Genomic DNA, 21,916 nt, shown 5'->3' on the forward strand with positions numbered 1-21,916 from the left:
AAATACAGGGAATGAGGCTTGGCGGCTGCTGCTTCCAAAGCTTCCAGCGATATGACCGGACAAATTGGTCATGGTTCTCCAACACTTGGAAAAAAATGAAATTCCATGCACAAAGTTTGCTCTGCTTGACTGACTTAGAATCTGGACCAAAATCTGGAATAGGGAAGTTCTGCATTTTGCCATTGATGACCGGAACTGTCAAGTGAGATAAGGACAAGTTGCTATCCACCACCATTCCTAGCTTTCACCGAAGGGTTTACCAGTACAAATGAAGAAAACGAGAAGGCCTCTCTGAATTGGGCCTTACCATTTAACTTAGTGTCCCGATAGCTTTCGGATTTTACAGTTTGAGTAGTTGGTATTCCAGTCTTTGACAAGGAGTCCTTTCCTGTTTCTAATCCATGGTATCAAGAGGGAGGCTTGTCCTGAAGGCATCATTTAGCCTGTTACGTGAGAGCTGTTTCATGAAGATTCATTGATTTCTATTTTATTTATTTTTTTGTTTCTTGGAGAGACTGCACCCTATCTTCTGGCTTGATAAACATACTTGTTTAGACACGTTTGTAAACCATTATTTTGCTAGCATTCATTGTATTCTGCTTTTTTTTGCTCTTTAGTGCACGGGAGCTGGAGTTGGAAGACAGGCAGAGTCGTCTGCAGCAAGAACTGCGTGAGCGAATGGCAGTGGAAGGTAAGATGAGGACTGATTCTGTGGGATAGAAAGTGAATAAACTAAGTATTTAGCATCTCTAAACTTGGCGTTTAGTGTTTCCTTTGCTGCAAACAAGGAAAGAATACTTGAACAACTGAACAATTTACTTGGCAATGATTTTATTTAGGCATTCAGTAGAACGTAGCATTTCATGACTAAATGCGCCCTTCCAGCCCCCCAGTAAAAAACATTTTTTTACGTTTTTATGAACACCTTGCAAGGCGCTAAATATTTGGCAAAACCTCTAAACCCTCATAAAAAAGTTGTCAAGTGTTGCCCCTCCAGGATATACACTTTCTTTTTTAGTTAACGTTATTTCACAGAATTATACTTGGTGTCTCATTTTGCATCGGATGATGAGGTGAGAGGACTGACAAAATCACACCCAACATCTCACTCTAACTGAAGGAGGTAGTACAGTGGCGGAGTGAGTGGTACAGAGGAAGAGAGATAAAGCTTTGCTTATAAATCAAAGCAGATTCTCCTCGTGAATGCCAGTAGACCCTTTCCAGTCAGCCAGGCAGAAATTGAGAGCTACTTTTATTGTTAGTTTACCACTGAAAGTATTTTTTCTCAACTGTGGGTGCTTTGGTTTTGGTTAACAACTTGTTTCAGGGTTTCCTTCTGGTTAATCTCTGCTTTCGTTTCTCAGTTTATCCTCTTTCTTTACGGCTTCTAAATTCAAGCAGTTGCCCCCTTCTTCTTAGTGTTACAGACATTAGTAACTCTGCTTTAAGCTTGCTTTGTGCATTCTTACCACCAAGGTTATTGATAGGGGATCCAAATATACATTTATTCACTGTAGTGCTCAAAACCCCTGTAAGTTCAGTACTTTATTCTTGCTCTAGTGCCTGATCAACCGATATATCTTTGGGAATTGATCCCGTAATCAGTTCTAAAGTGGCATTGTCCTGTACCTTATCACAAAAGGGGGGGACTAATAGGGCTTGTTAACGGGGTCCAGCACACGTGCCCAAGCAATACCTAACAAGAAGAGTATGCAGTTCCCCAAGTAAACGAAGGACAAAATATAGAGGCAATAAAGGGGAAATCCTCCTTTTCCGAACTAGAGTCCTCACATACCCAGCAAGCTAGGTGTCATGCTTCATCATATGGACTTGCTCCTCGTCGGCGCTGCAATACCCGACGGGCACCCATAAAGGGGCTCTTTGGCGGAGACCTACCCTTCGTTCTGTCCCGGGTGATCCACGACCCTCAAGGCACGTACGTGACGGTATGTGGCTCTCTGGCCGGCTCCCCGCTCCATCTTGTCTCCATATATTCGCCTCCCTCTATGCTTACCCCTACACTGACCCAGACCTCCGCCCTCCTCGCCACTCTCCCCCTGGGCGGTGATTTCAATGCGGTCTCCAGCCCAACACTAGACACAACAGGCCCTCCCTCCGCTGTCTGCATCACGCAAGCAAAACAATTGAGGTCTTGGTCTGAGTCATTGGGCCTCTGTGATGTGTGGCGCATGTGGCACCCAAGGGCCACCCACTTTACTCACACCTCCGCAGCCCACCACACGCAGGCACGCATAGACATGATCTTTCTCCCTGCAGCTGACTGCTCAACAGTTGTAGACACTCGTATCCTACCCAGGGGAATTTCAGACCACTCCCCGGTGCTCCTCAGTACAGGGACTCCTCCCCCCTCAGCCCGCCAAACATGGAGAATGAATGCATGGTTCCTCCAAGATAAAGATTTCAAGAAGACGGTAGGGAAGGAGCTCGAACAATATTTCCTCACCAACGAGGGCTCTGTATCCTCCCCGGGGACCCTATGGGAGGCTGGGAAGGCAACCATTCAGGGCTTCGCGAAGGGGCAACTCAAGAAGCAGAGGCAAGAGCAACATCGGGAAATCACCGCGAAAGAAGCGCAGGCGTTTCGTTTGGAACAATCCCCTTCCCTGCTTGATGCCGCCGCCCAAAGCCGACAACTAGCCCTTATCCGGTCCGAAATTAGACAACTATCTCTAGAAGCGGCCAAGCTCCTATGGAGGTCCTCGGTGGCAAGAATTTATGGCTGGGGGGACAAAAATGGCACGATTTTGCACAGGCTGGCCATGTTTCCCAGGGCGAACCATATAATTCCGGAAGTGGTGGACGACCAGGGAACGGTACGCAACACCCCTTCAGTGATGGCACATGTGTTTGCTAGCTACTATCGGCGCTTGTATGCTGCACAAACTCCCGAATCATCGCTCCGTGGTCTCCTCGGAAGGAGTCGCGTGAGTCTCCCCCGGTGACTGCAGCCCAGAAAGACCTGGACCGTCCCATCTCTAGGAAAGAAATTGAGGAAGCCATTTCTCTTACGTCGCTGGGTAAGACTCCGGGACCAGATGGTCTTCCCCAAGAATACTACGCGGCCTACGGCGACACACTAGTGCCCCACTTGGTTGGCCTTTTTCAGGAGCCCTTGATCAGGGCTCCTTCCCGCCGAAGACAGACATTGCCACTATTGTGGTCCTTCCGAAATCCCAGTCCCCCTCCCATCACTGCGCAGATTACCGGCCCATATCCCTCCTCAATACAGAGATCAAACTTTATGCCACCATCCTGGCCCAACGGCTAAAGCCGCACCTGCCCACGTTGGTCCACCGGGACCAATGTGGCTTTATGCCCGCACACGCGACCCGTCATTGCCTCTGGAGGGTTCAACTGGCTCTGGCCCACCGACACGTACTCACCCCTTATTTGGCCCTCCTCCTTATAGATTTCAAAAAAGCTTTTGATTCGGTGGACTGGGCATATCCTCAAGACGTGTTGACGGAGATGGGATTCGGGCCCCAGTTCCGGACTTTGGTCCGGGTGCTGTATGCACAGCCGCGGGCACGGGTGCTAGTGAACGGCGTCCTGTCCGAGGCCTTTCCCATTGCTAGGGGCACGCGGCAGGGTTGTCCCCTTTCACCCCTGTTCTTTGCTCTGGCAATGGAACCCCTGGGGGCCCTGGTGCGAGCTGACGTCTATGTTAAAGGATGGGAGTGGCCGAACGCCGACACGGACAAGAGCACGCTTTATGCGGATGACGTCATGCTCTTTCTTGCCGAGCCCGCTCCCTCGGGACTGCACTGTCTCCGGTTGTTGCAGGCGTTTGGGCAAGCGTCAGGTCTTAGGCTGAACCCCGGGAAATCAGTACTGGTCCCACTTCATCTGTCCAGGGAATGTTACGATTGGCAGTCCCAATATTCCGATCCAACACAATTCCTTTAAACATCTGGGAATATGGATTACCCTGCTCCCGGAACTGGGCTGGTCCCTCAATGTGACCCCACTGGTCAAAAAGGCCAAAGTAGACCTTCAGAAATGGAAGACATGGCCCTTGAACCCTCTAGGCCGAGTCGCCTTGTTTAAAATGCTGATCCTCCCTAGGTTCCTCTACGTCCTCCAGAACACCCCGTTCTGTTTCCCCAGATCCTGGTTTAAGGAGTTGGACGGCTTACTTACCCGATTTTTATGGGGCGGCGGGAGGCTGCGTCTGGCTCTCTCCACATGCAGGATTCACTGGATGGGGCCCCTGGACGAAATGGACTGGCGCGATGTGCTCATGGCGCCCAAAAAATTCCCGCCTCTGCCAAACTTACACCAATCCAATTATACTATTTGCACACCGCTTACCTCACTCCAGTACGCCTTCACCGAGCGGGTCTACGCTCTGGCACGTCTTGCGCTAGGTGCGGCCAGGCCCCAGCAGATTTTTTCCACGTGGTCTGGACCTGTCCCCGGCTGGCAAATTTTTGGGGAGCCATTGAAGAGGAACTGCCTGAGGTCTTGGGGTGGACAGTTCCTCGCGATCCACGGCACTCCCTACTGGGGATAACAGATGGGCTAGACGGGTCCCGGAACGATAAGATCTTCTTTAACACAGCTATTATAGTTGCCAAGCGCGACATAGCGGCAGCATGGATTTGTACCGATCCACCAGCTCTGGGAAAGTGGCGCAAGGGAGTGGACTGGTGCGCGATACAAGAGAAAGCTCTATACGCGGAACACGGATGCCCCAAGCAATACCGGAGGGTGTGGGGTACATGGATAGACGCCGTCGAAGAAAGCGAATGATACTCTAACTCTATCTGTGGTTGTACGCCCCACGGGGTGCAGAACCGGGGTTATATGGACTTTGATGATGTAACTGAATATCTACTATCTGTGATATTGCTGATTGGTGTGTGTTGATATTCAATAAAATTTGGATATAAAAAAAAATACAATTTTATATATATATATATATATATCTATATATATCTATATCTATATATGTGTATACACTTCTCTCCATACCGCATTCGGCAATGTAAAACGTCAATTAAATACACATTTTGGAAGATGTCTGTTCATACATCGTTCAATATGTTTCAGTAAGCTGAATATTTTACTGCTTAAAGTTACTTTCAGATTTTCTTTAGATTAAAGCAAAGGGTTCGAAACATATTGGCCAGTATCAGTACTGCGCAAAGCCCCGGAGATACCGCTGGGTATGTGCACGGTCTTCCCACATGGCGGAGATTGGACGGCACTGGCTAACTGGGAGGACCTGGGAATACAAGTGCTAGGAGACCTCTACGAAAACCTGTTGTCATTCCAGGCCCTACAGCACAGATATGACCTCCCGCGAGGGGATTATTTGCTGCACTCAGCGCTTGTTTCGGCCATACGACGCTATTGGAGGTGGACTGTCGGAACCATGAACCTCACTGGCGTGCCAATACGTGGGAATGGCTGCAGGGACCTTTAAGACTATTGCGTGCCTATACAGGCGTATGTTGACGGAGAACCTGGAACCATTGCGATTGTTGCAGGGGAAGTGGACCTTGGCAGGGAAATTCCTGAGAAGACATGGGCTCAGTTGGTTAGGAGGGCCTGGAAGAGCACGAGGAATGCCAGGTTTCAATTGGTACATTCTTATGTCCTGCATAGAGCATATCTAACGCCAGCAAAGCTTAACCAATATTTCGAGGCGGCGGCTGCTCAGTGTCCGTGGTGTGGTTTGGAAGGGACTGACTTCCAGCATATGATGTGAGGATGTACGAGCTTGGGAACCTATTGGGAGGAAGTGCTGGAACTATTATGTAGTATAACTGATCATACATTAGATCTTGAGCTGGGTACTTGTTTACTGCATTGGTTGCCGCATACCGCTAAAACGAAAGTGACCAGTAAATTCCTCCACTTGGGCCTCGTCTTAGCCAAAAGGGAGCTCACAATGCATTGGAAGTCACGGAGGGGGCCTAGTGTGGGGAGATGGCATGCAGAATTACTCAAATGGGCGCGGAGTGAAGGTACACTTAGGTTGCAACAAGCCCTACGTACTAATAACGAAAAGGCGCAAGAGACGGCGAGGGTGTGGGAGGCCTCAGTTGCAATACTGCAGGCTCCAGACACAGATCTTGGAGGATCGGGGGGATCCAACTAACGCATTGGAGCAAGAAGCCTGAACCAATACAGGAACAATGTGGCTAATGGTAATCTCTAAGGGCCATTTATCCCCTGTACCATATTAGTGTTGTTCAATACTGTTACCGTACTAACTTCAGAAACACTTTATTGGTCATAGTGCAGGATCTACAGGCGTACCGGTGGTGTGGGGGAGGATTGAGGGTGGAGGGTATTGAGAGAAGCGGCTTGAGAAATACTGTATTATTGACAATCTATTGTTCTTATATTGCTGCTTCTGTCATTGCTGGTTTAAAATCTATAAAACAAATTTAAAAAGAAAAATCAGTACTGTGCAAAAACATCATTCCCACTCACTCATCAAGAAGTTGAATTCGAAAACATGCCATAAGCACAAGAAAACCAAGCGGTATTCATCCCCTGCACGCCACTCAGTATGTAAAGAAGTGGCGATGGTATCAATCTAAGCGTCCAACATCTTTTGAATCAGACCTGGTCCCTGTGACTCCCTAATCTCCTGAGCCACAATAGACTCCACAGCAAATAGAAGCCTTTAAGAAGGCTATGCTGCTAATTTTCCAGATGCTACTGTTTTTCCTGACAGCCACTGCCCTCTCATTCCCTGTTTTTGAACCTGTACCAAAGCCAGTCCAGACTTCCACTTTGGCTCCACGGTCCACACCTGTTGCTTTATTCTGGGGCTGATGCAGACTCCATTGGCTCCTTGTTTTTGATCCCAAACTGACATCTGCCCATGCCATGGTTCAGTTCTCAAAGCAATCACAAGGAGATGATGGACGTAGCACTGAAACTTTTCAGACACTCACCCCCAGTCACAGATCTGGATTGAATCCATCATCGTTCTTTAGCTCACTCCGCCACCCCAGTTCAGACCCAGCTATATGCAAATCAGTCTTGACCATGTTCCTCATGGGAACAGTCCAGCCCGAACTGCCAAGCCAGGTCTTCTCTGGACCGAAAACAAGCATCCTGGGACAGGTTTTGGGGTAACACCCCTCATCAGCCAGGTAGGCTTGAATCCAGTGGCAGTACGTGGGTCCCTTGCTCACTAGTGCCTGTTACCCAAACCTCCTCCAAAGAGTCCCTTCCCCAACAAACCCAAGGGGGGAAGCCAGGTCTGTAGCTGATGCAGCATCGTCACTCGAGAGCATGAGTGTCACACTACATAACCTCGGGGGGCATATAGAGCAACTCCCTGGAAGCACCACTGGCCCCCACTCCAGGGACACACTTTCAGCCAATGCCCCTCCTTGGCCTGCTAAGGAGGGAAGCTGCGCCCAAAAAACTGCCTCTGCAACAAGCGACATCAGTGCAGAAGGAGTGCCCTGCAACGATACTGCCGCTGCCTGGATCGCAACCAATTTCCTGCTTACCCCAACAGCTAGTACCACAGGTAACCATTGGTGGGAACCAGGTACCATTAACTAGGGATCTGACCAGAAGAAACGCTTTTCTCTGAGCAGGCTGATGTTTGGCCATCAAATACCAGCTCCATTGCCATCCCAGCAGGCCTCAGGATGCCAGGTGAACGGGCACAACCCCACCAGGAGGACACAGTTTAGCTATCCAGCACTTGAGAGGCACGAACTATCCAAAACAGGTTTTACCTGTTCTGCCGCTTGATACAAATACTTTAATATTCAAATCCAGAGAAAACTGTGACGTCCTAAACCGAGGCAACATCCTACTGCTGTTGTCTTCCATTCTAAATTTAGCTGGTCTAAGGTCAACTTATCTATTGTCACTAGAGTTCACCCATTCTGAAATACCTACGGCATGTGAAGCCACCAAGGCTTCCTAGAGAACACCCACAATCGCCCAGAAAGTTCTTGCAGAAAGCCTCATTTAAAAAAAAACTGTGGGATAAATATCACTCCATATCGAGAGCCAGGCTACCCCTCACCCTTGCTTTCGCCTGCTTAGGGTAGAGGATTTGCAGGCTTTAACAACCCCATCCACTCTGTACTTAAAGGGGTTTGGGGCGGTCACCAATGAAGTTGGGGCCATCATCAGATCTACACAGTCGGCACTGGAGTACAACTGGGCCACATTATTTGGACACTGGCCTTACATGGATTACCAGAACAATAAATAGCCCACTTGGCACCCAGTTACAAGACTTGAACAATGATGCAGCCGTCAAGAACAGTAAGGGCCTTCTTCGATTGTGCTCATGGAATGTCAGCGGCCTTGCCAGTGAAATATCAGACCAGGACTTCATTCATTATAAAAAATCCTTCAATATCATTCTGATGCATCAAACATGGCTGGCTGAACCATACCACCTACAGGGGTTCATGTGCTTCTCCACGCCAGCAGTCAAGGAGGCAAAACACAGTCACCTACTCAGTGGCTTAGCAACTTACGTTTTAATAGCTTGCACAGCCTCAGCAGACTTATTACGTTCTGCCTCGCCAGCTAGCAACACAGTCAAAATTTCCCCCTCTCTTCAAAACACTGAAACTGAGATAATCATTAATGCCTATATTCACCTGAAAAGCAAAGCAAAAGCCTCACAACAGCTGGTGGAGCAGCTTCTGAAACACGTAAGCGAGGTGGAAACCGTCAGCTTTGTCCTCACAGGGGATTTGAACCTGCACCTGTTGGGCTCCTCGTTGGACGACTCTGTGATTGCCCAATCTTCATTCTGGAACATACTGGCGCAAGGAAGAAAACTCCACGGTGTATGCCTACTGGACGATCTAGAGCATTTCAACTTCAGGGCACTCAACAGCAGGTTTCGTAAAGATACTCTGCCGGCAGCCTCTTTTTACTCCTCTTCCACAAGTACGATAATAGATTACACCTTCATCTCCATCTCACTGTTCCACCAGGTCTTGTCGTGCCTTCTAGGAGATGAAGGAAACAGCGCCCTTCGCCCTCAAGAGGAATCCCTTTTAACAACTACGTCCACACTCTGTTCAGTGGAGACACCCAACTCTACCTTTACGGTTAATTACAAAAGGATCAAATTTGCACAGTCAGCCATAGGGGATCTGTCACATTCCACAATGGTCTGTTAAAAGCACAAATGGGAACAACAAACTGTGCTATAGGAAGGTGGAAGTGCTTCACCAGCAAGCAGTCTGGCAGAAACATTTGCTGTGCCACCTAAAGTAAGGCCTCTCCTAACACCCACCGAAGTGGGGCACATTCCAAAAACCCATTGGGAACAACTGAAGCAAACCAAAAAAACTTATAAACAGCATCCTAAGATCTCTTCGGTACAAACCTGAGGACAGCATTCCACAAGCATCACTTCAACAGCAGAAAACAAAACTCGAGAAGCTGAAGTGGAAGACGAAGTTTGAGCAAGGCTATTTGCAGACATTAAGCACAACGATAGTGTACACTTCTGGGGGAGCTAATGCATCCATCCCATGGGCCAGTCGCAAGGTGGGTACTTTTCAGTACTTTACTCACATCCAGCACCCGGCCCACAGCACACCCCTGGGTTGTCCTGGCTGAACGTAATCAGATGACAAATCTGTAAATGCAGAGAAGGGGCCCGGGCCCTAACAGCCTCCCCCCGGCTCTTTTCAAAGTGGTTGCGGAATTCTGGATGGAATCTTTAGAACCACTCTTTTACAAAATCTGACTTTGAGGCACGATCACAGCCTCATGGAGAGGCTTGATATTCTCTCCAATTTACAATCATCGACAACAAAGCAAAATACTTTGCTGGGACATTACTAGAGGAACTCTCGTCTTGGGCATCGGAGAATGCAATAATTCTACTCAATCAAACAGGGTTCTCTAAAACAGCTGGCACGACAACTAACATCTTAGCCATGTCACTTCTTTTCGACACAGCGGAAGCCTCCAAACAGCCCCTTCATCTCTGTTTTATTGATTTCAGGACAGCTTTCAACCATGTACATCGGGGCAGGCTCTGGAGTAAAGCTGGCCGTTCTGGGACATTACCCAGACCCTGCTGGACTTGCTAATAATGCTCCACATGGACACACGGGTGTAGGTAAAGTTGGGTGCGGGAACACACCTCTCAAGATGAATAACAACAGACAAAGGGCTAAAGCAGGGTGTGTTCTTGCTCCCACTTTGTTTAACCTTTTTATAGCTGACCTGACGCAGGCACTCCATGCCTGCAACTCCCATGCCCCTAGGCTAGGGGGTTTGTCATTGTCCATTTCCCTCTATATTGACGATGTAGTTCTGGTTAGTCACTCTCAGGTGGGCCTACAACACGATTCAGGAATACTCTGCCAAAAATGGTTTGAACATCAACTTTGACAAGACGTGCATTATGACGATCAATTATAACAGGAAAAGAACACCGATCTGGCATTGGGGGAAGACCCAAATCCAGACATCAACAGAATACAAATATGCAGGGGTAATCGACAAAGAGGATGGATTTGCGCGTCAGAAGGATGCAATTAAAAGGAAGGGGTTGGCACTGGCAGTGAGGATAAAGAATCTAAAATCAAAACTGATGGGCCAACGCTGTCACATCCTCCTCCAGGTAGTGCAAGCCAAACGTCTGCCAACTATAACATATGGCAGCAAACTCCTGAGAGGTAGAGATACCAAAAACTGGGCAGCACCCCAGTTACATTATACAGAATCATCTTCAGCATGCCAAAGTACACCTCGCCAGCAGAGATCCGATTGTAGTTCGGTCTGTAAAGACAGTCCCTGGCCATGCAAGGAGCATTTATAATCTGATGGGGGAAAATCAGGAAGGCAGTCCTCAGCACTTTAAATTTCTATTTGTGGCAGGAGCTGCAACAGAGACACACGTCGCCTGCCAGAACCTATTTTAACGAATCCCTGATTAAGACCGGGCGGAACCAGCTTTGGGTAGTCTCCACCAGTCATACAGTTTTCAAAAAATCAGCGTGGAATTCAATAGCTCCTTTCACTAGTGGAGGCCCTAGTGTGAAAAGGAATTTATCCTACAAGACACAAGTCAAGTTAGCAGCCACACATTCCTGCAATTTGACCTTTTAATTTCACAAAGAGAGATTACCTTAACAGGCTCTACTAGTCTCTCCATTCATCGTTATCGTTTCACAGGGAACATTTGTGATTTGCACATTTCAATTAGCAAGTTTACAGCATGCCCTCTTTCATCATAAATGCATCCAAAAATAATGCCGTTTGTTTGATCTGAAGGTAGCATGTTCCAGAACCATAACCCTGGGCTAGCCTGTGATATTCTGCAGCAATCATTCATTCACAGACATTCCTAAGTGAGCATATTCCTTTCGTTTCTGTAGCGCATCTATTCTCACTCATCCAACACCATGCAGACTTGCCCCTTCACCTCAGTCCCGTTCACTTTGTCATTTACCTCTGCCAGTTGGGGCTACTTCTTGCGCTCTTTATACTCTGCAAATAATCCAAATGCTTCATTTCCAACATACCATGTTTAAGAACTTTAACTACAGATCCTTTTTTATGAGCTCATGCCATTCTTTAAACCACAAACCAATAAGCATACCAACCTTTATCAACCTTTTGTGTGCTGGAGTTCCCGCGGGTGGGTTGGGAGAGGTTACGGCTGTCTCATATAACCTACCTTTACTGTTAGACTTACCAATGACTGAGTGCGAAGCCTACCACTCGCATACCTCAAGGAGAACCACCCCTTCTAAAATAGTGGTGCACTCATAACTAGAGGGGAACCGCCTCTACTAAGGCACTAGTGCACCGACAGTCTCTAATGGAGAAACCTGGCACAGTTTGTCTATCTTCTCTGCCTGTGAGATTACCCGGGTATGAGTAAGGTTCTTAGTGATACCTGCCTTGAAGGGCCTACCCATTGCAGACACATCTCTTACCCTGGGAGGGGAACCACCACTCCTGTGAAAGAAAACGCGCACAGTTTTCCTTCACCAGTCTGCCCTTTTATATTTACTCCATTGTGATGGGGAAAGGGAAGAAAAACCTGGCAGGCATTTCACTTCTCACAGGAAACCTTTATGCGGTGTATCGTTTTTTTCTTGGTAAATCTTTTCATTTCCATCCCGCACCCTACATCTTTAGTTGCTCTCAAAGAACTACTTGGGTTATGTGTGTGCCACTTACCAGTGCAGCCAGGTCCAGGTCTAGGTTTCGAGCAGAGGTGAGAATTTTGTGGGGAATATGCGTCCATTTGGCACGCCTTCTGCGATCACCACAACTTTGCTGTGGAGGACTCACTGATCTGATAACAAGTGCCAATGGCGTGCCAGCCTTCCTCCAACAAAACTGTCAACACCCAAACCTTAAATATATTTTATAAGCAGGATCATTCTTTGAGAGCAAAGTTTTTATTCATTTAAATGACATTAGAGCTCCCTACTGGTCCAGCAAAATGTCTGACCGAAAGCTCGAGGCACAGATAGTCAGGCATGACAAACAGATGTGCGTTCATTATACGTGTAACAGCTCCTTCCTGGTACATTGCAAATACCAGAAAAAGAACATCACATTTCATTCCCCAGTCTTCCCATGCCACCTGGATCTGAGTTCTGTAAAATTCCAGTAATTATCAGTTGTTGAAGCTCAAGTGTGTTTTACTGCTATAGCAATGCGTTCATGTAACAGAAGCAAGATAGAGTTGGATTCATTTTTACGTTTGCGACCCAGGTGCCCTCACTTTCTCAAAGCCCGTAATATCAATAGATGGGGGGGACTTCTTTTGGTTCCGACTCCAACACAGTCTAATGTTGTGATGAATGTTAGGGACCAACCAGGTCATCCTGTTAGCACCTCACTGGGCCAGCAGAGTGTGGTTCTCATACCCCTGAACATTTGCTATCAGAATCAGCTACCCCTTCAGGGGGATCTTTTGTGACACAGACAGGAGAGCATCCTAAGCTCAAGTTTCCACAACCTACACTGCAAGGAGATTGAACACATACATTTGCCTATTATTGGTTTAAGTGATAGATCAATCAATCAGAACATTTGTAAAGCGCACTACCTACCCGTGAGGGTCTCAAGGCGCTGGGGGAGGGGGGTGAAGCTGCTACTGCTCGAATAGCCAGGTCTTGAGGAGTCTTCTGAAGGTTAGCAGTTCCTGGGTCTGCCGTAGGAGGATGGGGAGGGTGTTCCAGATCATGGCGGCAAGGTGGGAGGTCGCTCTTCGGATGGGGGGGACGTGGCGAGGGTGAGGTCAGCGGAGCTGGCGGTTGGGGGTGTAGAAGCTGAGTTGTCTGTTGAGGTATGCTTGTCGGGTGTTGTGGAGTGCCTTGTGTGCGTGGGTGAGGAGCTTGAAGGTGATCCTCTTGTTGACGGGGAGCCAGTGCAGGTCTCTCTGATGTGGCTGCAGCGAGGGATGTCGAGGATCAGGCGTGCAGAGGCATTTTGAAAGCGTTGAAGTCGTTTCAGGAGTTTGGCCCAGGCTCCTACGTAGAGGGCGTTTCCATAGTCCAGCCTGCTGCTGACGAGGGCCTGGGTGACCGTTCTGCTTGTTTCGGTGGAGATCCACCAGCGGGGAATGCAGAGCTTGTTGAAGCAGGAGGACGAGACGCCGTTGACCTGCTTTGTCATGGAGAGAGTAGAGTCGAGGATGAACCCCAGGTTGCGTGCTTGGTCGGTGGGTGTTGGAGCTGTTCCCAGTGCGGTCGGCCACCAGGAGTCGTCCCAGGCCGAGGGGGTGGAGCCGAGGATGAGGACTTCCGTCTTGTCTGAGTTTAGATTCAGTCTGCTCTTCTTCATCCACTCGGCGACGGCTTTCATCCCTTCGTGGATGTTGGTTTTGGCGGTGAGGGGGTCCTTGGTAAGGGAGAGGATCAGCTGGGAGTCGGCGTAGGAGATGATGTTGTGGTCGTGCAGTCGGGTGACGTGGGCGAGCAGTGCCATGTAGATGTTGAACAACGTCGGGCTGAGGGATGAGCCTTGGGGTACGCCGCAGATGATCTCGGTGGCTTCGGAGCGGAAAGAGGGAGGCGGACGCTCTGGTTCTGCCGGAGAGGAAGGAGGTGGTCCAGTCCAGAGCCTTGTCTCGGATCCCAGCGTCATGGAGGCGTGTTCGTAGGGTGCGGTGGCAGACGGTGTCGAAGGCGGCTGACCGGTCCAGGAGGATGAGGGCCGCGTTGTCCAGCAGGGCCCTGATGTCATCGGTGGCGGCGATGAGGGCAGTTTCGGTGCTGTGGTTGCTGCGGAACCCGGACTGGGATGGGTCCAGGATGCTGTTCTCCTTGAGGTAGCGGGTCAGTTGTATGTTGATGGTCTTCTCGATGACCTTCGCCGGGAACGGGAGCAGGGAGATGGGCCGAAGTTCTTGAGGACCTTGGGGTCAGCCTTGAGTTTTTTGAGTAAGGCGTTGATCTCGGCGTGCTTCCAGCTCTCCGGGAAGGTCGCTGTCTCGAAGGAGATGTTGATGGTTTTCCGGAGATGGGGTGCGATGGTGGTGGAGGCTTTGTTGAAGATGTGGTGTGGGCATGGGTCTGATGGAGATGCGGAGTGGATGGTGTTCATGATTTTGATGGTGTCGTTGTTGTTTATGTTGGTCCAGGAGAGCAGGGGGTCGGTGCGGATGGTGGCCGTGGGGACGGAGGTCTCAGTGGTTGTCGGGGCAGTCTTGGCGTTGAAGCTGTCATGGATGTCTGCGATATTGCAATGGAAGAAGGTGGCAAGGGAGTCGCACAGGTCTTGCGAGGGTGGGATGACGGTGTTGGAGCTGGGTTTGGAGAGTTATTTCACGATGTTGAAGAGCTCTTTGCTGTTTTGTGCGTTGTTGTCTAGGTGGTCTTTGAAGGAGGCCCTTTTGGCAGATCTGATGAGGTGATGGTGTCTGCGGGTGGCGTTCTTGTGGGCTGCGTCGTCCGGTGTCTGTTCGCGGTGCCATTTCTTCTCTAACTTTCGACAGGTTTGCTTGGAGGCCTGAAGGTCCTCAGTGAACCAGCTGGCTTTCTTGCTGGTGTGTCTGTTGGAGGGTTTCTTGATCGGGCGAGGGTGTTGGCACAGTCGTCGATCCATTGTCTGAGGTTGCGGGCGGCGGTGTCAGGGTAGGTGGGTGTTCTCCGGGCGAGGGTGGTGGTTAGCTGGTCTTCGGTGACTTTGCTCCAGCAGCGGCAGGGGATCTGTTGGGTGCGGGGGTGCGTGGTGGGTTTACGGAAGGTGAAGAGTATGCAGCGATGGTCGGTCCAGTGGAGTTCGGTGGTGTGGTTGAAGGAGACGTGGGAGCTTGCGGAGAAGATGGGATCAAGCGTGTGGCCGGCAGAGTGGGTGGGTGTTGTGACGAGTTGTCTGAGTCAGAGGTTGGCGAGGCTGTCGATTAGGGTGGTGGAGTTGGTGTCGTTGTTGTTCTCGAGGTAGAAGTTCAGGTCCCCGAGGAGGATGTAGTCTGTGGAGGCGAGGGCGTGTGTACTGACGAAGTCGGCGATGGGGTCGCTGAACTGTGATTGGGGTCTGGGGGTTCTGTAGATGAGGGTTCCTCTGAGGCTGGTGTTTGGATCGGTGTGGATCTGGAAGTGCAGGTGTTCAGCGGTGCTGAGGGTCACGTTGGTGTTGGTCGAGACTCTGAGGGTATTCCTGTGGACGATGGCGATTCCTCCTCCTGTTCTGTTGGTGCGGTCCCTGCGGGTGATCTTGTAGCCGTCCGAAATGGCTATGGCGATGTCCGGTGCCGAGGAGGGGTTCAGCCAGGTCTCCGTCAGGAAGGCGACTTCTGGGGAGGTTCAGTCGAGTAGGTCCCAGAGTTCAACGGCGTGTTTGCGGGTGGAGCGGGTGTTGAGAAGAATGCATCTGAGGTGGTTGCGTTCTTTCGCGGTGGATGGATTGGTGGGTCGGATGCTGGTGAAGCTGCAGTTCCGGCAGGAGAAGGTTCCTTGTGTGCGTTTTGGGGCGGCCAGGAAGCAGGTGTGGGATCGTCCGATGTTGAGTGCGTGGAGGGTGTTGGCATCATAGCGGCGTCGGGTGTCGTGGCATTCGCGGGGGCCAGGGGTTCTGGCGCTGGGCGAGGTCCAGATGCGGACTGCCGCAGACGGGCTTGCCTTAGGCGCACCAGTGGCACGGCCGCGCAGCTGCCTCCATATGAAGGGAGGTGGGAGGGAGGAGCAGCTGGGAGGCGGGAGCGGGTTGGCGAATAGGCAAGCAGGGGGCGGGGCCACAGGGGATGCAGCGGCGGGAAAAACGGGTGAGGCAAGGGGTAACAGAAGGCAAAAATAGGGGTCACGGGAGAAGCGAGGGAAGCAATAAATGAGGGGAGCAATACAGTACACAGGAATGCAATACAGTAACAGAAGAATGAAAAGAAGAGAATCAGCAGTACCTGCCTACCGAGGCAGAGGAGCCTCGAACCTGCGGCAGCGGTGGTGAGCGCAGCAGGGACACACCATTCCACTGGTGGAGCTGAGCGGTGAGGGGGAGCGACCTGCCTGAAGACAGGGTCATTCTTGCAGCCAGAAGCATGGCCACTAAGTCCATCTACACTACAAAAAGTGTGTTGCCTTGTGTGGTGTCCGTCATCTCGACCCTCTGCAGACCAAATATTCGGATGCATTATTATTCATTTTGTCATTGGCATAGCATGGCCTTGCAGTGGAAACAGTTATGGGTTTCTTGTTGGCCTTTTTATGTTTGCCCGATAAACCCTCTTTCTTTAAATAACTGGTTGTGATGCGTTTTCTGAAGGACTTGTTGCATATTTTTCCTCGAAAGCCATTCTTCATGCCTAGGTGGGACCTAAATTTAGACCTCATGTTCCTTATGTGCACTCCATTTGAGCCTATCCACAGTTATGTGCTACAGTTTCTGACAATCAAAACAGTCTTTCTGGTTTGTCACTTCTGCGCATAGTGTGCTTGAAGAAAAGACGCTCCCTACTTTCTTCCCAGGCAAATTGGTGCTGAGAACTAACTAGGTTCAGCTTCCTGATGAAACACCAAGAACGCAATCCAGTGCAGAGGGTAATCCAGATGAATATACATCTGCATTCAAATCTGCTATGGCTGGCCACGAATGAGCCTCCATAAGGCATGTAGGCTCATTCCACCAGGGACAAGCTGCTATGACGGCATGTGCCACCTGAGGTGCAGTGGTCATATTTCTAACCCTCTGGTGCAAGGACTTAGTTCAATGCACCAACCCAAATTACAAATCCAGTTGGACTGTGACCTATACACAGCCCACTAAGCAATACTGTGAGTGCTATTTTTTCTGGTCACAATTAGTCCCTCTAGATGAGTTCAGGGACTCAGCAGAACTCCAACACTTTTTTATTAATGAATAACACACTCAGAATAGCACTAAGAAACGCAGGATACAACTTTAAAATGTTTATTTCTAAAACCCAAGTCTAGTACATAAAATATTAACGGTAACCATACGTATGAGAAAATAAGCGCAGTAATGCATGACATAGCCATCAAACACCATATGATCAGTCCTAAAATGATAAGTACATTCCTAGCATCCTAAAATCCTATTGTTACTTCTAAGCACTAAGCGAAAATATAGTTGAAGTAGAAAATAGCAAGCATTTAAATCGACTTTCTTAAGATGGATCACACAGCATACCTTTCTTAGCGAGAAATAGCTATTTAACTTTTCTCTATCTCCAGCCGGACTGGATGCCACTTCTCTACACCAATATCTAATCCCTGGAGAAGCCCCTGATTTAGATTGGTTTGCTGCAAACCAGTGTGACTTCTTGCCTGATAATTCTGTCATAAAGCCTCTCTGCCAAACTCAGGGGTTTTATAGTACTTGATCGCCAATGTTTGTTTCACATTTATACGTTTTGTAACACTAAAGTCTCAACAAAACAGGTATGGTGATAAATGTGTCATCTCAATTCACATGTTGACATTTTAGCCTCCACTGTAAACGTCTATATCTGAAAGAGACTATTAGTTATAGATTTCTTACCTTAGATTTACCCCCAGGCGTCCGACTAGATCCGGAGAAATTTTTTCGGAGCAGTACCCCTGCGCATCGGTATGTGGCGTCAGTTGACTCCGCGTTCGGCGCTGTGATCGCCGGGATGACGTTGTGGTGTCTACTTAGACGCCGCCCTCGTGCGCTGATGTCAGTTCTTACTTTTTCCGCACCAGCCAGCGCAGATCCGGAGCGAGCAGTACCTTTAGTCACTTTTTGACTAACTCAACTTTTGTCAACTTCTTTTTGAGTCGTGTTGACTCCTGGTGCACGTAGGGATGTCACGTCTGACCGGCTTCAAGGCTTGTGACGCCTGTCACAAATTAATGTTGGTTACGGACCCTCATCTCATGTGCCTCTGGCGTCTGGAGCGCGACCACGACCCGAAGGCATGCTCCGACAGTTGGGCCATGAACCGGAAGTGTTTGCGGTAGCGATCCCGAAAGCTTCTGGAGACCCGGCAGTCTGCACAGCGCCGCTCGAGGTCCTGGTCCAGAGGGAGGTCGGGGAGCCATCTCCAGCACTCATCTTCGAAGTCTTCATCTTCGGGAAAGTCAAAGCACTAAAAGAAGGCGAAGAAAGAAGCACTGTCGCTCTTCATGTTCTTCTCGTCCGTCAGCCGATGCGACGCGGGATGCGGATGGTGATCGTTCTGCGGCTTCGCCTGCGAAGCCTGCTGGGTCGGCTCCGAGCTTTCCTCCTTTTCTGACAGCCAGAGAGACCCCTGCCCAACTTCATAGTTTTTACGAAGCCCTTCATTCAATCTTTGGGCATCACAAATCTGCCGGCGTGCCTTCGGGCCCAGCGGACTCAGCTGGGTGTTCTAGGCCTTGGAACCCAGCGGCTCCGGTGCCGCAGGGCCCCCAGGGATCCAGGCGCCGGTCGACCCTACGACACCTCCTCTGGCGTCGAATCCACTGACGACACCTCCGCCCACTGAGACGCCGGTTGTGTCCCCAGCCGGCGTCGACCCTGGGCTCCACCCTGACCTGAACACGGAGCCGGACTGACCGGCACCGGATCTGACGCAGACTGGTACTTTTGTATCACTGTTCTCTCCTGGTGTTCTCTATCACCCTGAGTGTCAGCCAGAAGAGGGTGAGGAGGACTGGGAGGGGTTTGTTGACCCTCTAGCTGACCATTTGAGTGAACCGGACTGGAGAGAGGAGCTGGGTGATGCCAGTGGTCTGGATCCCTCACCAGACCTTGGTATGCTTTCTCCCCCTACTGTGGCCACGGAGGAGGGAGCCTCATAATCAGTGGTGTTGCGTAGGGCGGCTTAGGCCTTGAAGCTTGAGCTTCCTACTGTGGTGGTCAGGACTTACCTCCTGACAGAGGTGCTTCAACCGGCAGCGGCCTCTAAGGAGCCCCAGCTGCTGCTCAATGAGGCCTTCACTGACATCATTCTGGGCACCTGGTGCAGGGGCTCCTGTAGATAGGATGATTGCCCGACACCACCGCCCGGCCCCCGGCGACCCAGTTTTCCTCTCCCAACACCCTACCCCTGTGAGCGTGGTGGTCCAAGCCTCTACTTCTAAGGGTGCATTCCCTACTGCTCCCCCAGATAGGGAATCCAAGAAGCTGGATCATCTTGGGAAGATGATGTTTTCTTCCAGCTTAGAACTGCGGTTGGTGAAAACCGCATGTCTCTTGGGCCGTTACACCCACTCTGTGTGGGACACGGTTGCACAGGTGCTGCCACAGTGTCCGGAGGAGGCCCGGGCCCCTCTCTCCCGTGCAGTCGCTGAGGGCAGAGATGCAGCAAAGTTCGCCATAAGGTGTGGGCTGGACACCGCTGACTCGCTAGGCAGAACACATTCAATGTCGGTAGCCCGGAGACGCTACGCCTAGCTGAGGTCCACTGGCTTTTCGGGTGATGTCCAATCGACTCTTTTGGACATGCCCTTGAATGGTCTTCGCTTGTTTGGCGACAAAGCGGACAATGCACTTGAGCGATTTAAGTAAGGCTACGGCCAGATCTTTGGGCCTCGCGTCCACCTCTCGCCCCGCGCAGTCTGCTTTTCACCCCTTTTGTGGCTACGGAAGGGGTGCCCCAACACATTCCGTCCAAAGCCATAATCATGCGCAAGCTGCTCAGCCTATGCGCAGCCAGGGACGTGGGACACAGCATCATGGGTCTAGGGGCCAGCGGGCAGGCCAGTCCACCAGCACCCCCTCTGCAGCAGCCTCCAAACCTTCCTAGTCCAACCCTCCAGGGCCATCAGTTGGCAGTGGGCGGCAGGATCCACCCACCATCACCTCCCTCACTGGCAGAACACCACGTCGGACAGGTGGGTTTTGCATATAGTCCGAAGGGGCTACTCCCTCCCCTTTGAGACTACCACTCCATCCATGCCACCTACATTCCATCACATGTTGGAGGATCACTTTACCCTTCTCCGCCAGGAAGTTGTGGCTCTCTTGGCCAAGGGAGCCGTCCAGCGCATCCCTGTGCCAGAAGTAGGTCATGGTTGGTACTCCCACTACTTTCTGGTACCCAAGAAGGACAAAGGCCTACGTCCTATCTTAGATCTCAGGGACGTCAACCGCTTCCTCTGGAAGGAGAAGTCCAAAATGTTGACATTGGCTCAGGCTCTGTCTGCTCTCGACCCTGGGGAGTGGATGGTAGCGTTGGACTTGCAAGACGCATATTTCCACATTCCCGTCCTGCCGGCCCACAGGCGTTACCTACGGTTCATAGTAGGCCACAAGCATTTTTAGTTTACCGTGCTCCCCTTTGGCGTTACCAAACCCCCTCGGGTGTTCACGAAAGGGATGGCGGTGATTGCAGCTCATCTGCGCAGATCAGGGGTTCCAGTCTTCCCCTATCTCGACGACTGGCTGTTGAAGGCGGGCTCGCCCCAGCTCGTCGTCTCCCACCTTCAGACTACGGCGGACCTCCTGCATTCGCTGGGGTTCACTATAATCGTGCTGAAGTCACACCTGATTCCCTCTCAGAAGCTCCTTTTCATCAGAGCAGTTCTGGATACAACACGGTTTCTGGCTTATCCTCCTGAACAGCGAGTCTGGGATATTCGGGCTATGATTTTGATCTTTCACCCTCTATTCTGGGTTTCGGTCAGAATGACCCTGAGACTGCTGGGCCTCATGGCCTCCTGCAGCCTACTGGTGGATCATGCCAGGTGGCATATGCAGGCTCTGCAGTGGGACCTGAAGTTCCAGTGGGCACAGCATCAGGGGAATCTTTCGGATTTCTTCCAGATCTCGGAGGGCACTGCACACCAATTGCAGTGGTGGCAAAAAAGAATCCGGATTGGGCCAACGGCAGATCCCTCTTCCTTCCCCAACTGGAGTTCACAGTGGTGACTGATGCATCACTTCTGGGGTGGGGCGGCCACATAGGAGAGACGGAGACCAGAGGCCTCTGGTCTCCGGTGGAGTCCGGGCTCCACATCAACCTTCTGGAGCTTTGGGCGATATATCTTGCGCTGCAGGCATTCCTTCCCTCTCTCCGGGGAAGAGTAGTGCAGATGTTCACGGACAACACCACCGCCATGTTGTACTGCAACAAACAGGGCGGGTGGGGTCGTAGACCCTATGTCAATAGGCTCTCCTCCTTTGGACATGGCTGGAACATCAGGGCATATCTCTGGTGGTTCAACACCTGACAGGTTCACTGAACACCAGGGTGGATGAACACAGCCGCAGGTGCATGATGGATCATGAATGGTGTCTTCACACTGAGGTGTTGCAAGGTCTCTTTCAGCAGTGGGGAGAGCTTTGGTTAGATCTATTCGCCACTGAAGAGAACGCGCAATGTCAGCAGTTCTGCGCGTTGGAATTTCCACGGCAACACTCGCTCTGCGACTCTTTTTGTCGCGAGTGGAGTTGTGATCTTCTATACGCCTATACCACTTCTGCCCAGAGTGCTGAAGAAGATCACGCGCGACTGGGCCCATGTCATTCTTGTGTCTCCGGATTTGGCACAAAGATT

At 50.6% G+C, this 21,916-nt stretch overlaps 1 protein-coding gene across 32 annotated transcripts in view; it reads left to right on the plus strand.

The window, feature by feature from the left end:
• The window catches only part of MICAL3 (microtubule associated monooxygenase, calponin and LIM domain containing 3), a 1,875,796-nt gene that overhangs the window by 1,784,671 nt on the left and 69,209 nt on the right, over positions 1-21,916 (plus strand). For all 32 annotated transcript variants that reach the window (XM_085652129.1, XM_085652139.1, XM_085652136.1 and 29 more), the window contains one exon: positions 618-691. In XM_085652129.1, the coding sequence (XP_085508255.1) occupies positions 618-691 (74 nt within the window). The remainder of the gene's footprint in view (positions 1-617; positions 692-21,916) is intronic.

Source organism: Triturus cristatus, chromosome 4_1, assembly GCF_964204655.1.
Source record: "Triturus cristatus chromosome 4_1, aTriCri1.1, whole genome shotgun sequence".
NCBI classification, from domain to species: Eukaryota; Metazoa; Chordata; class Amphibia; order Caudata; family Salamandridae; genus Triturus; species Triturus cristatus.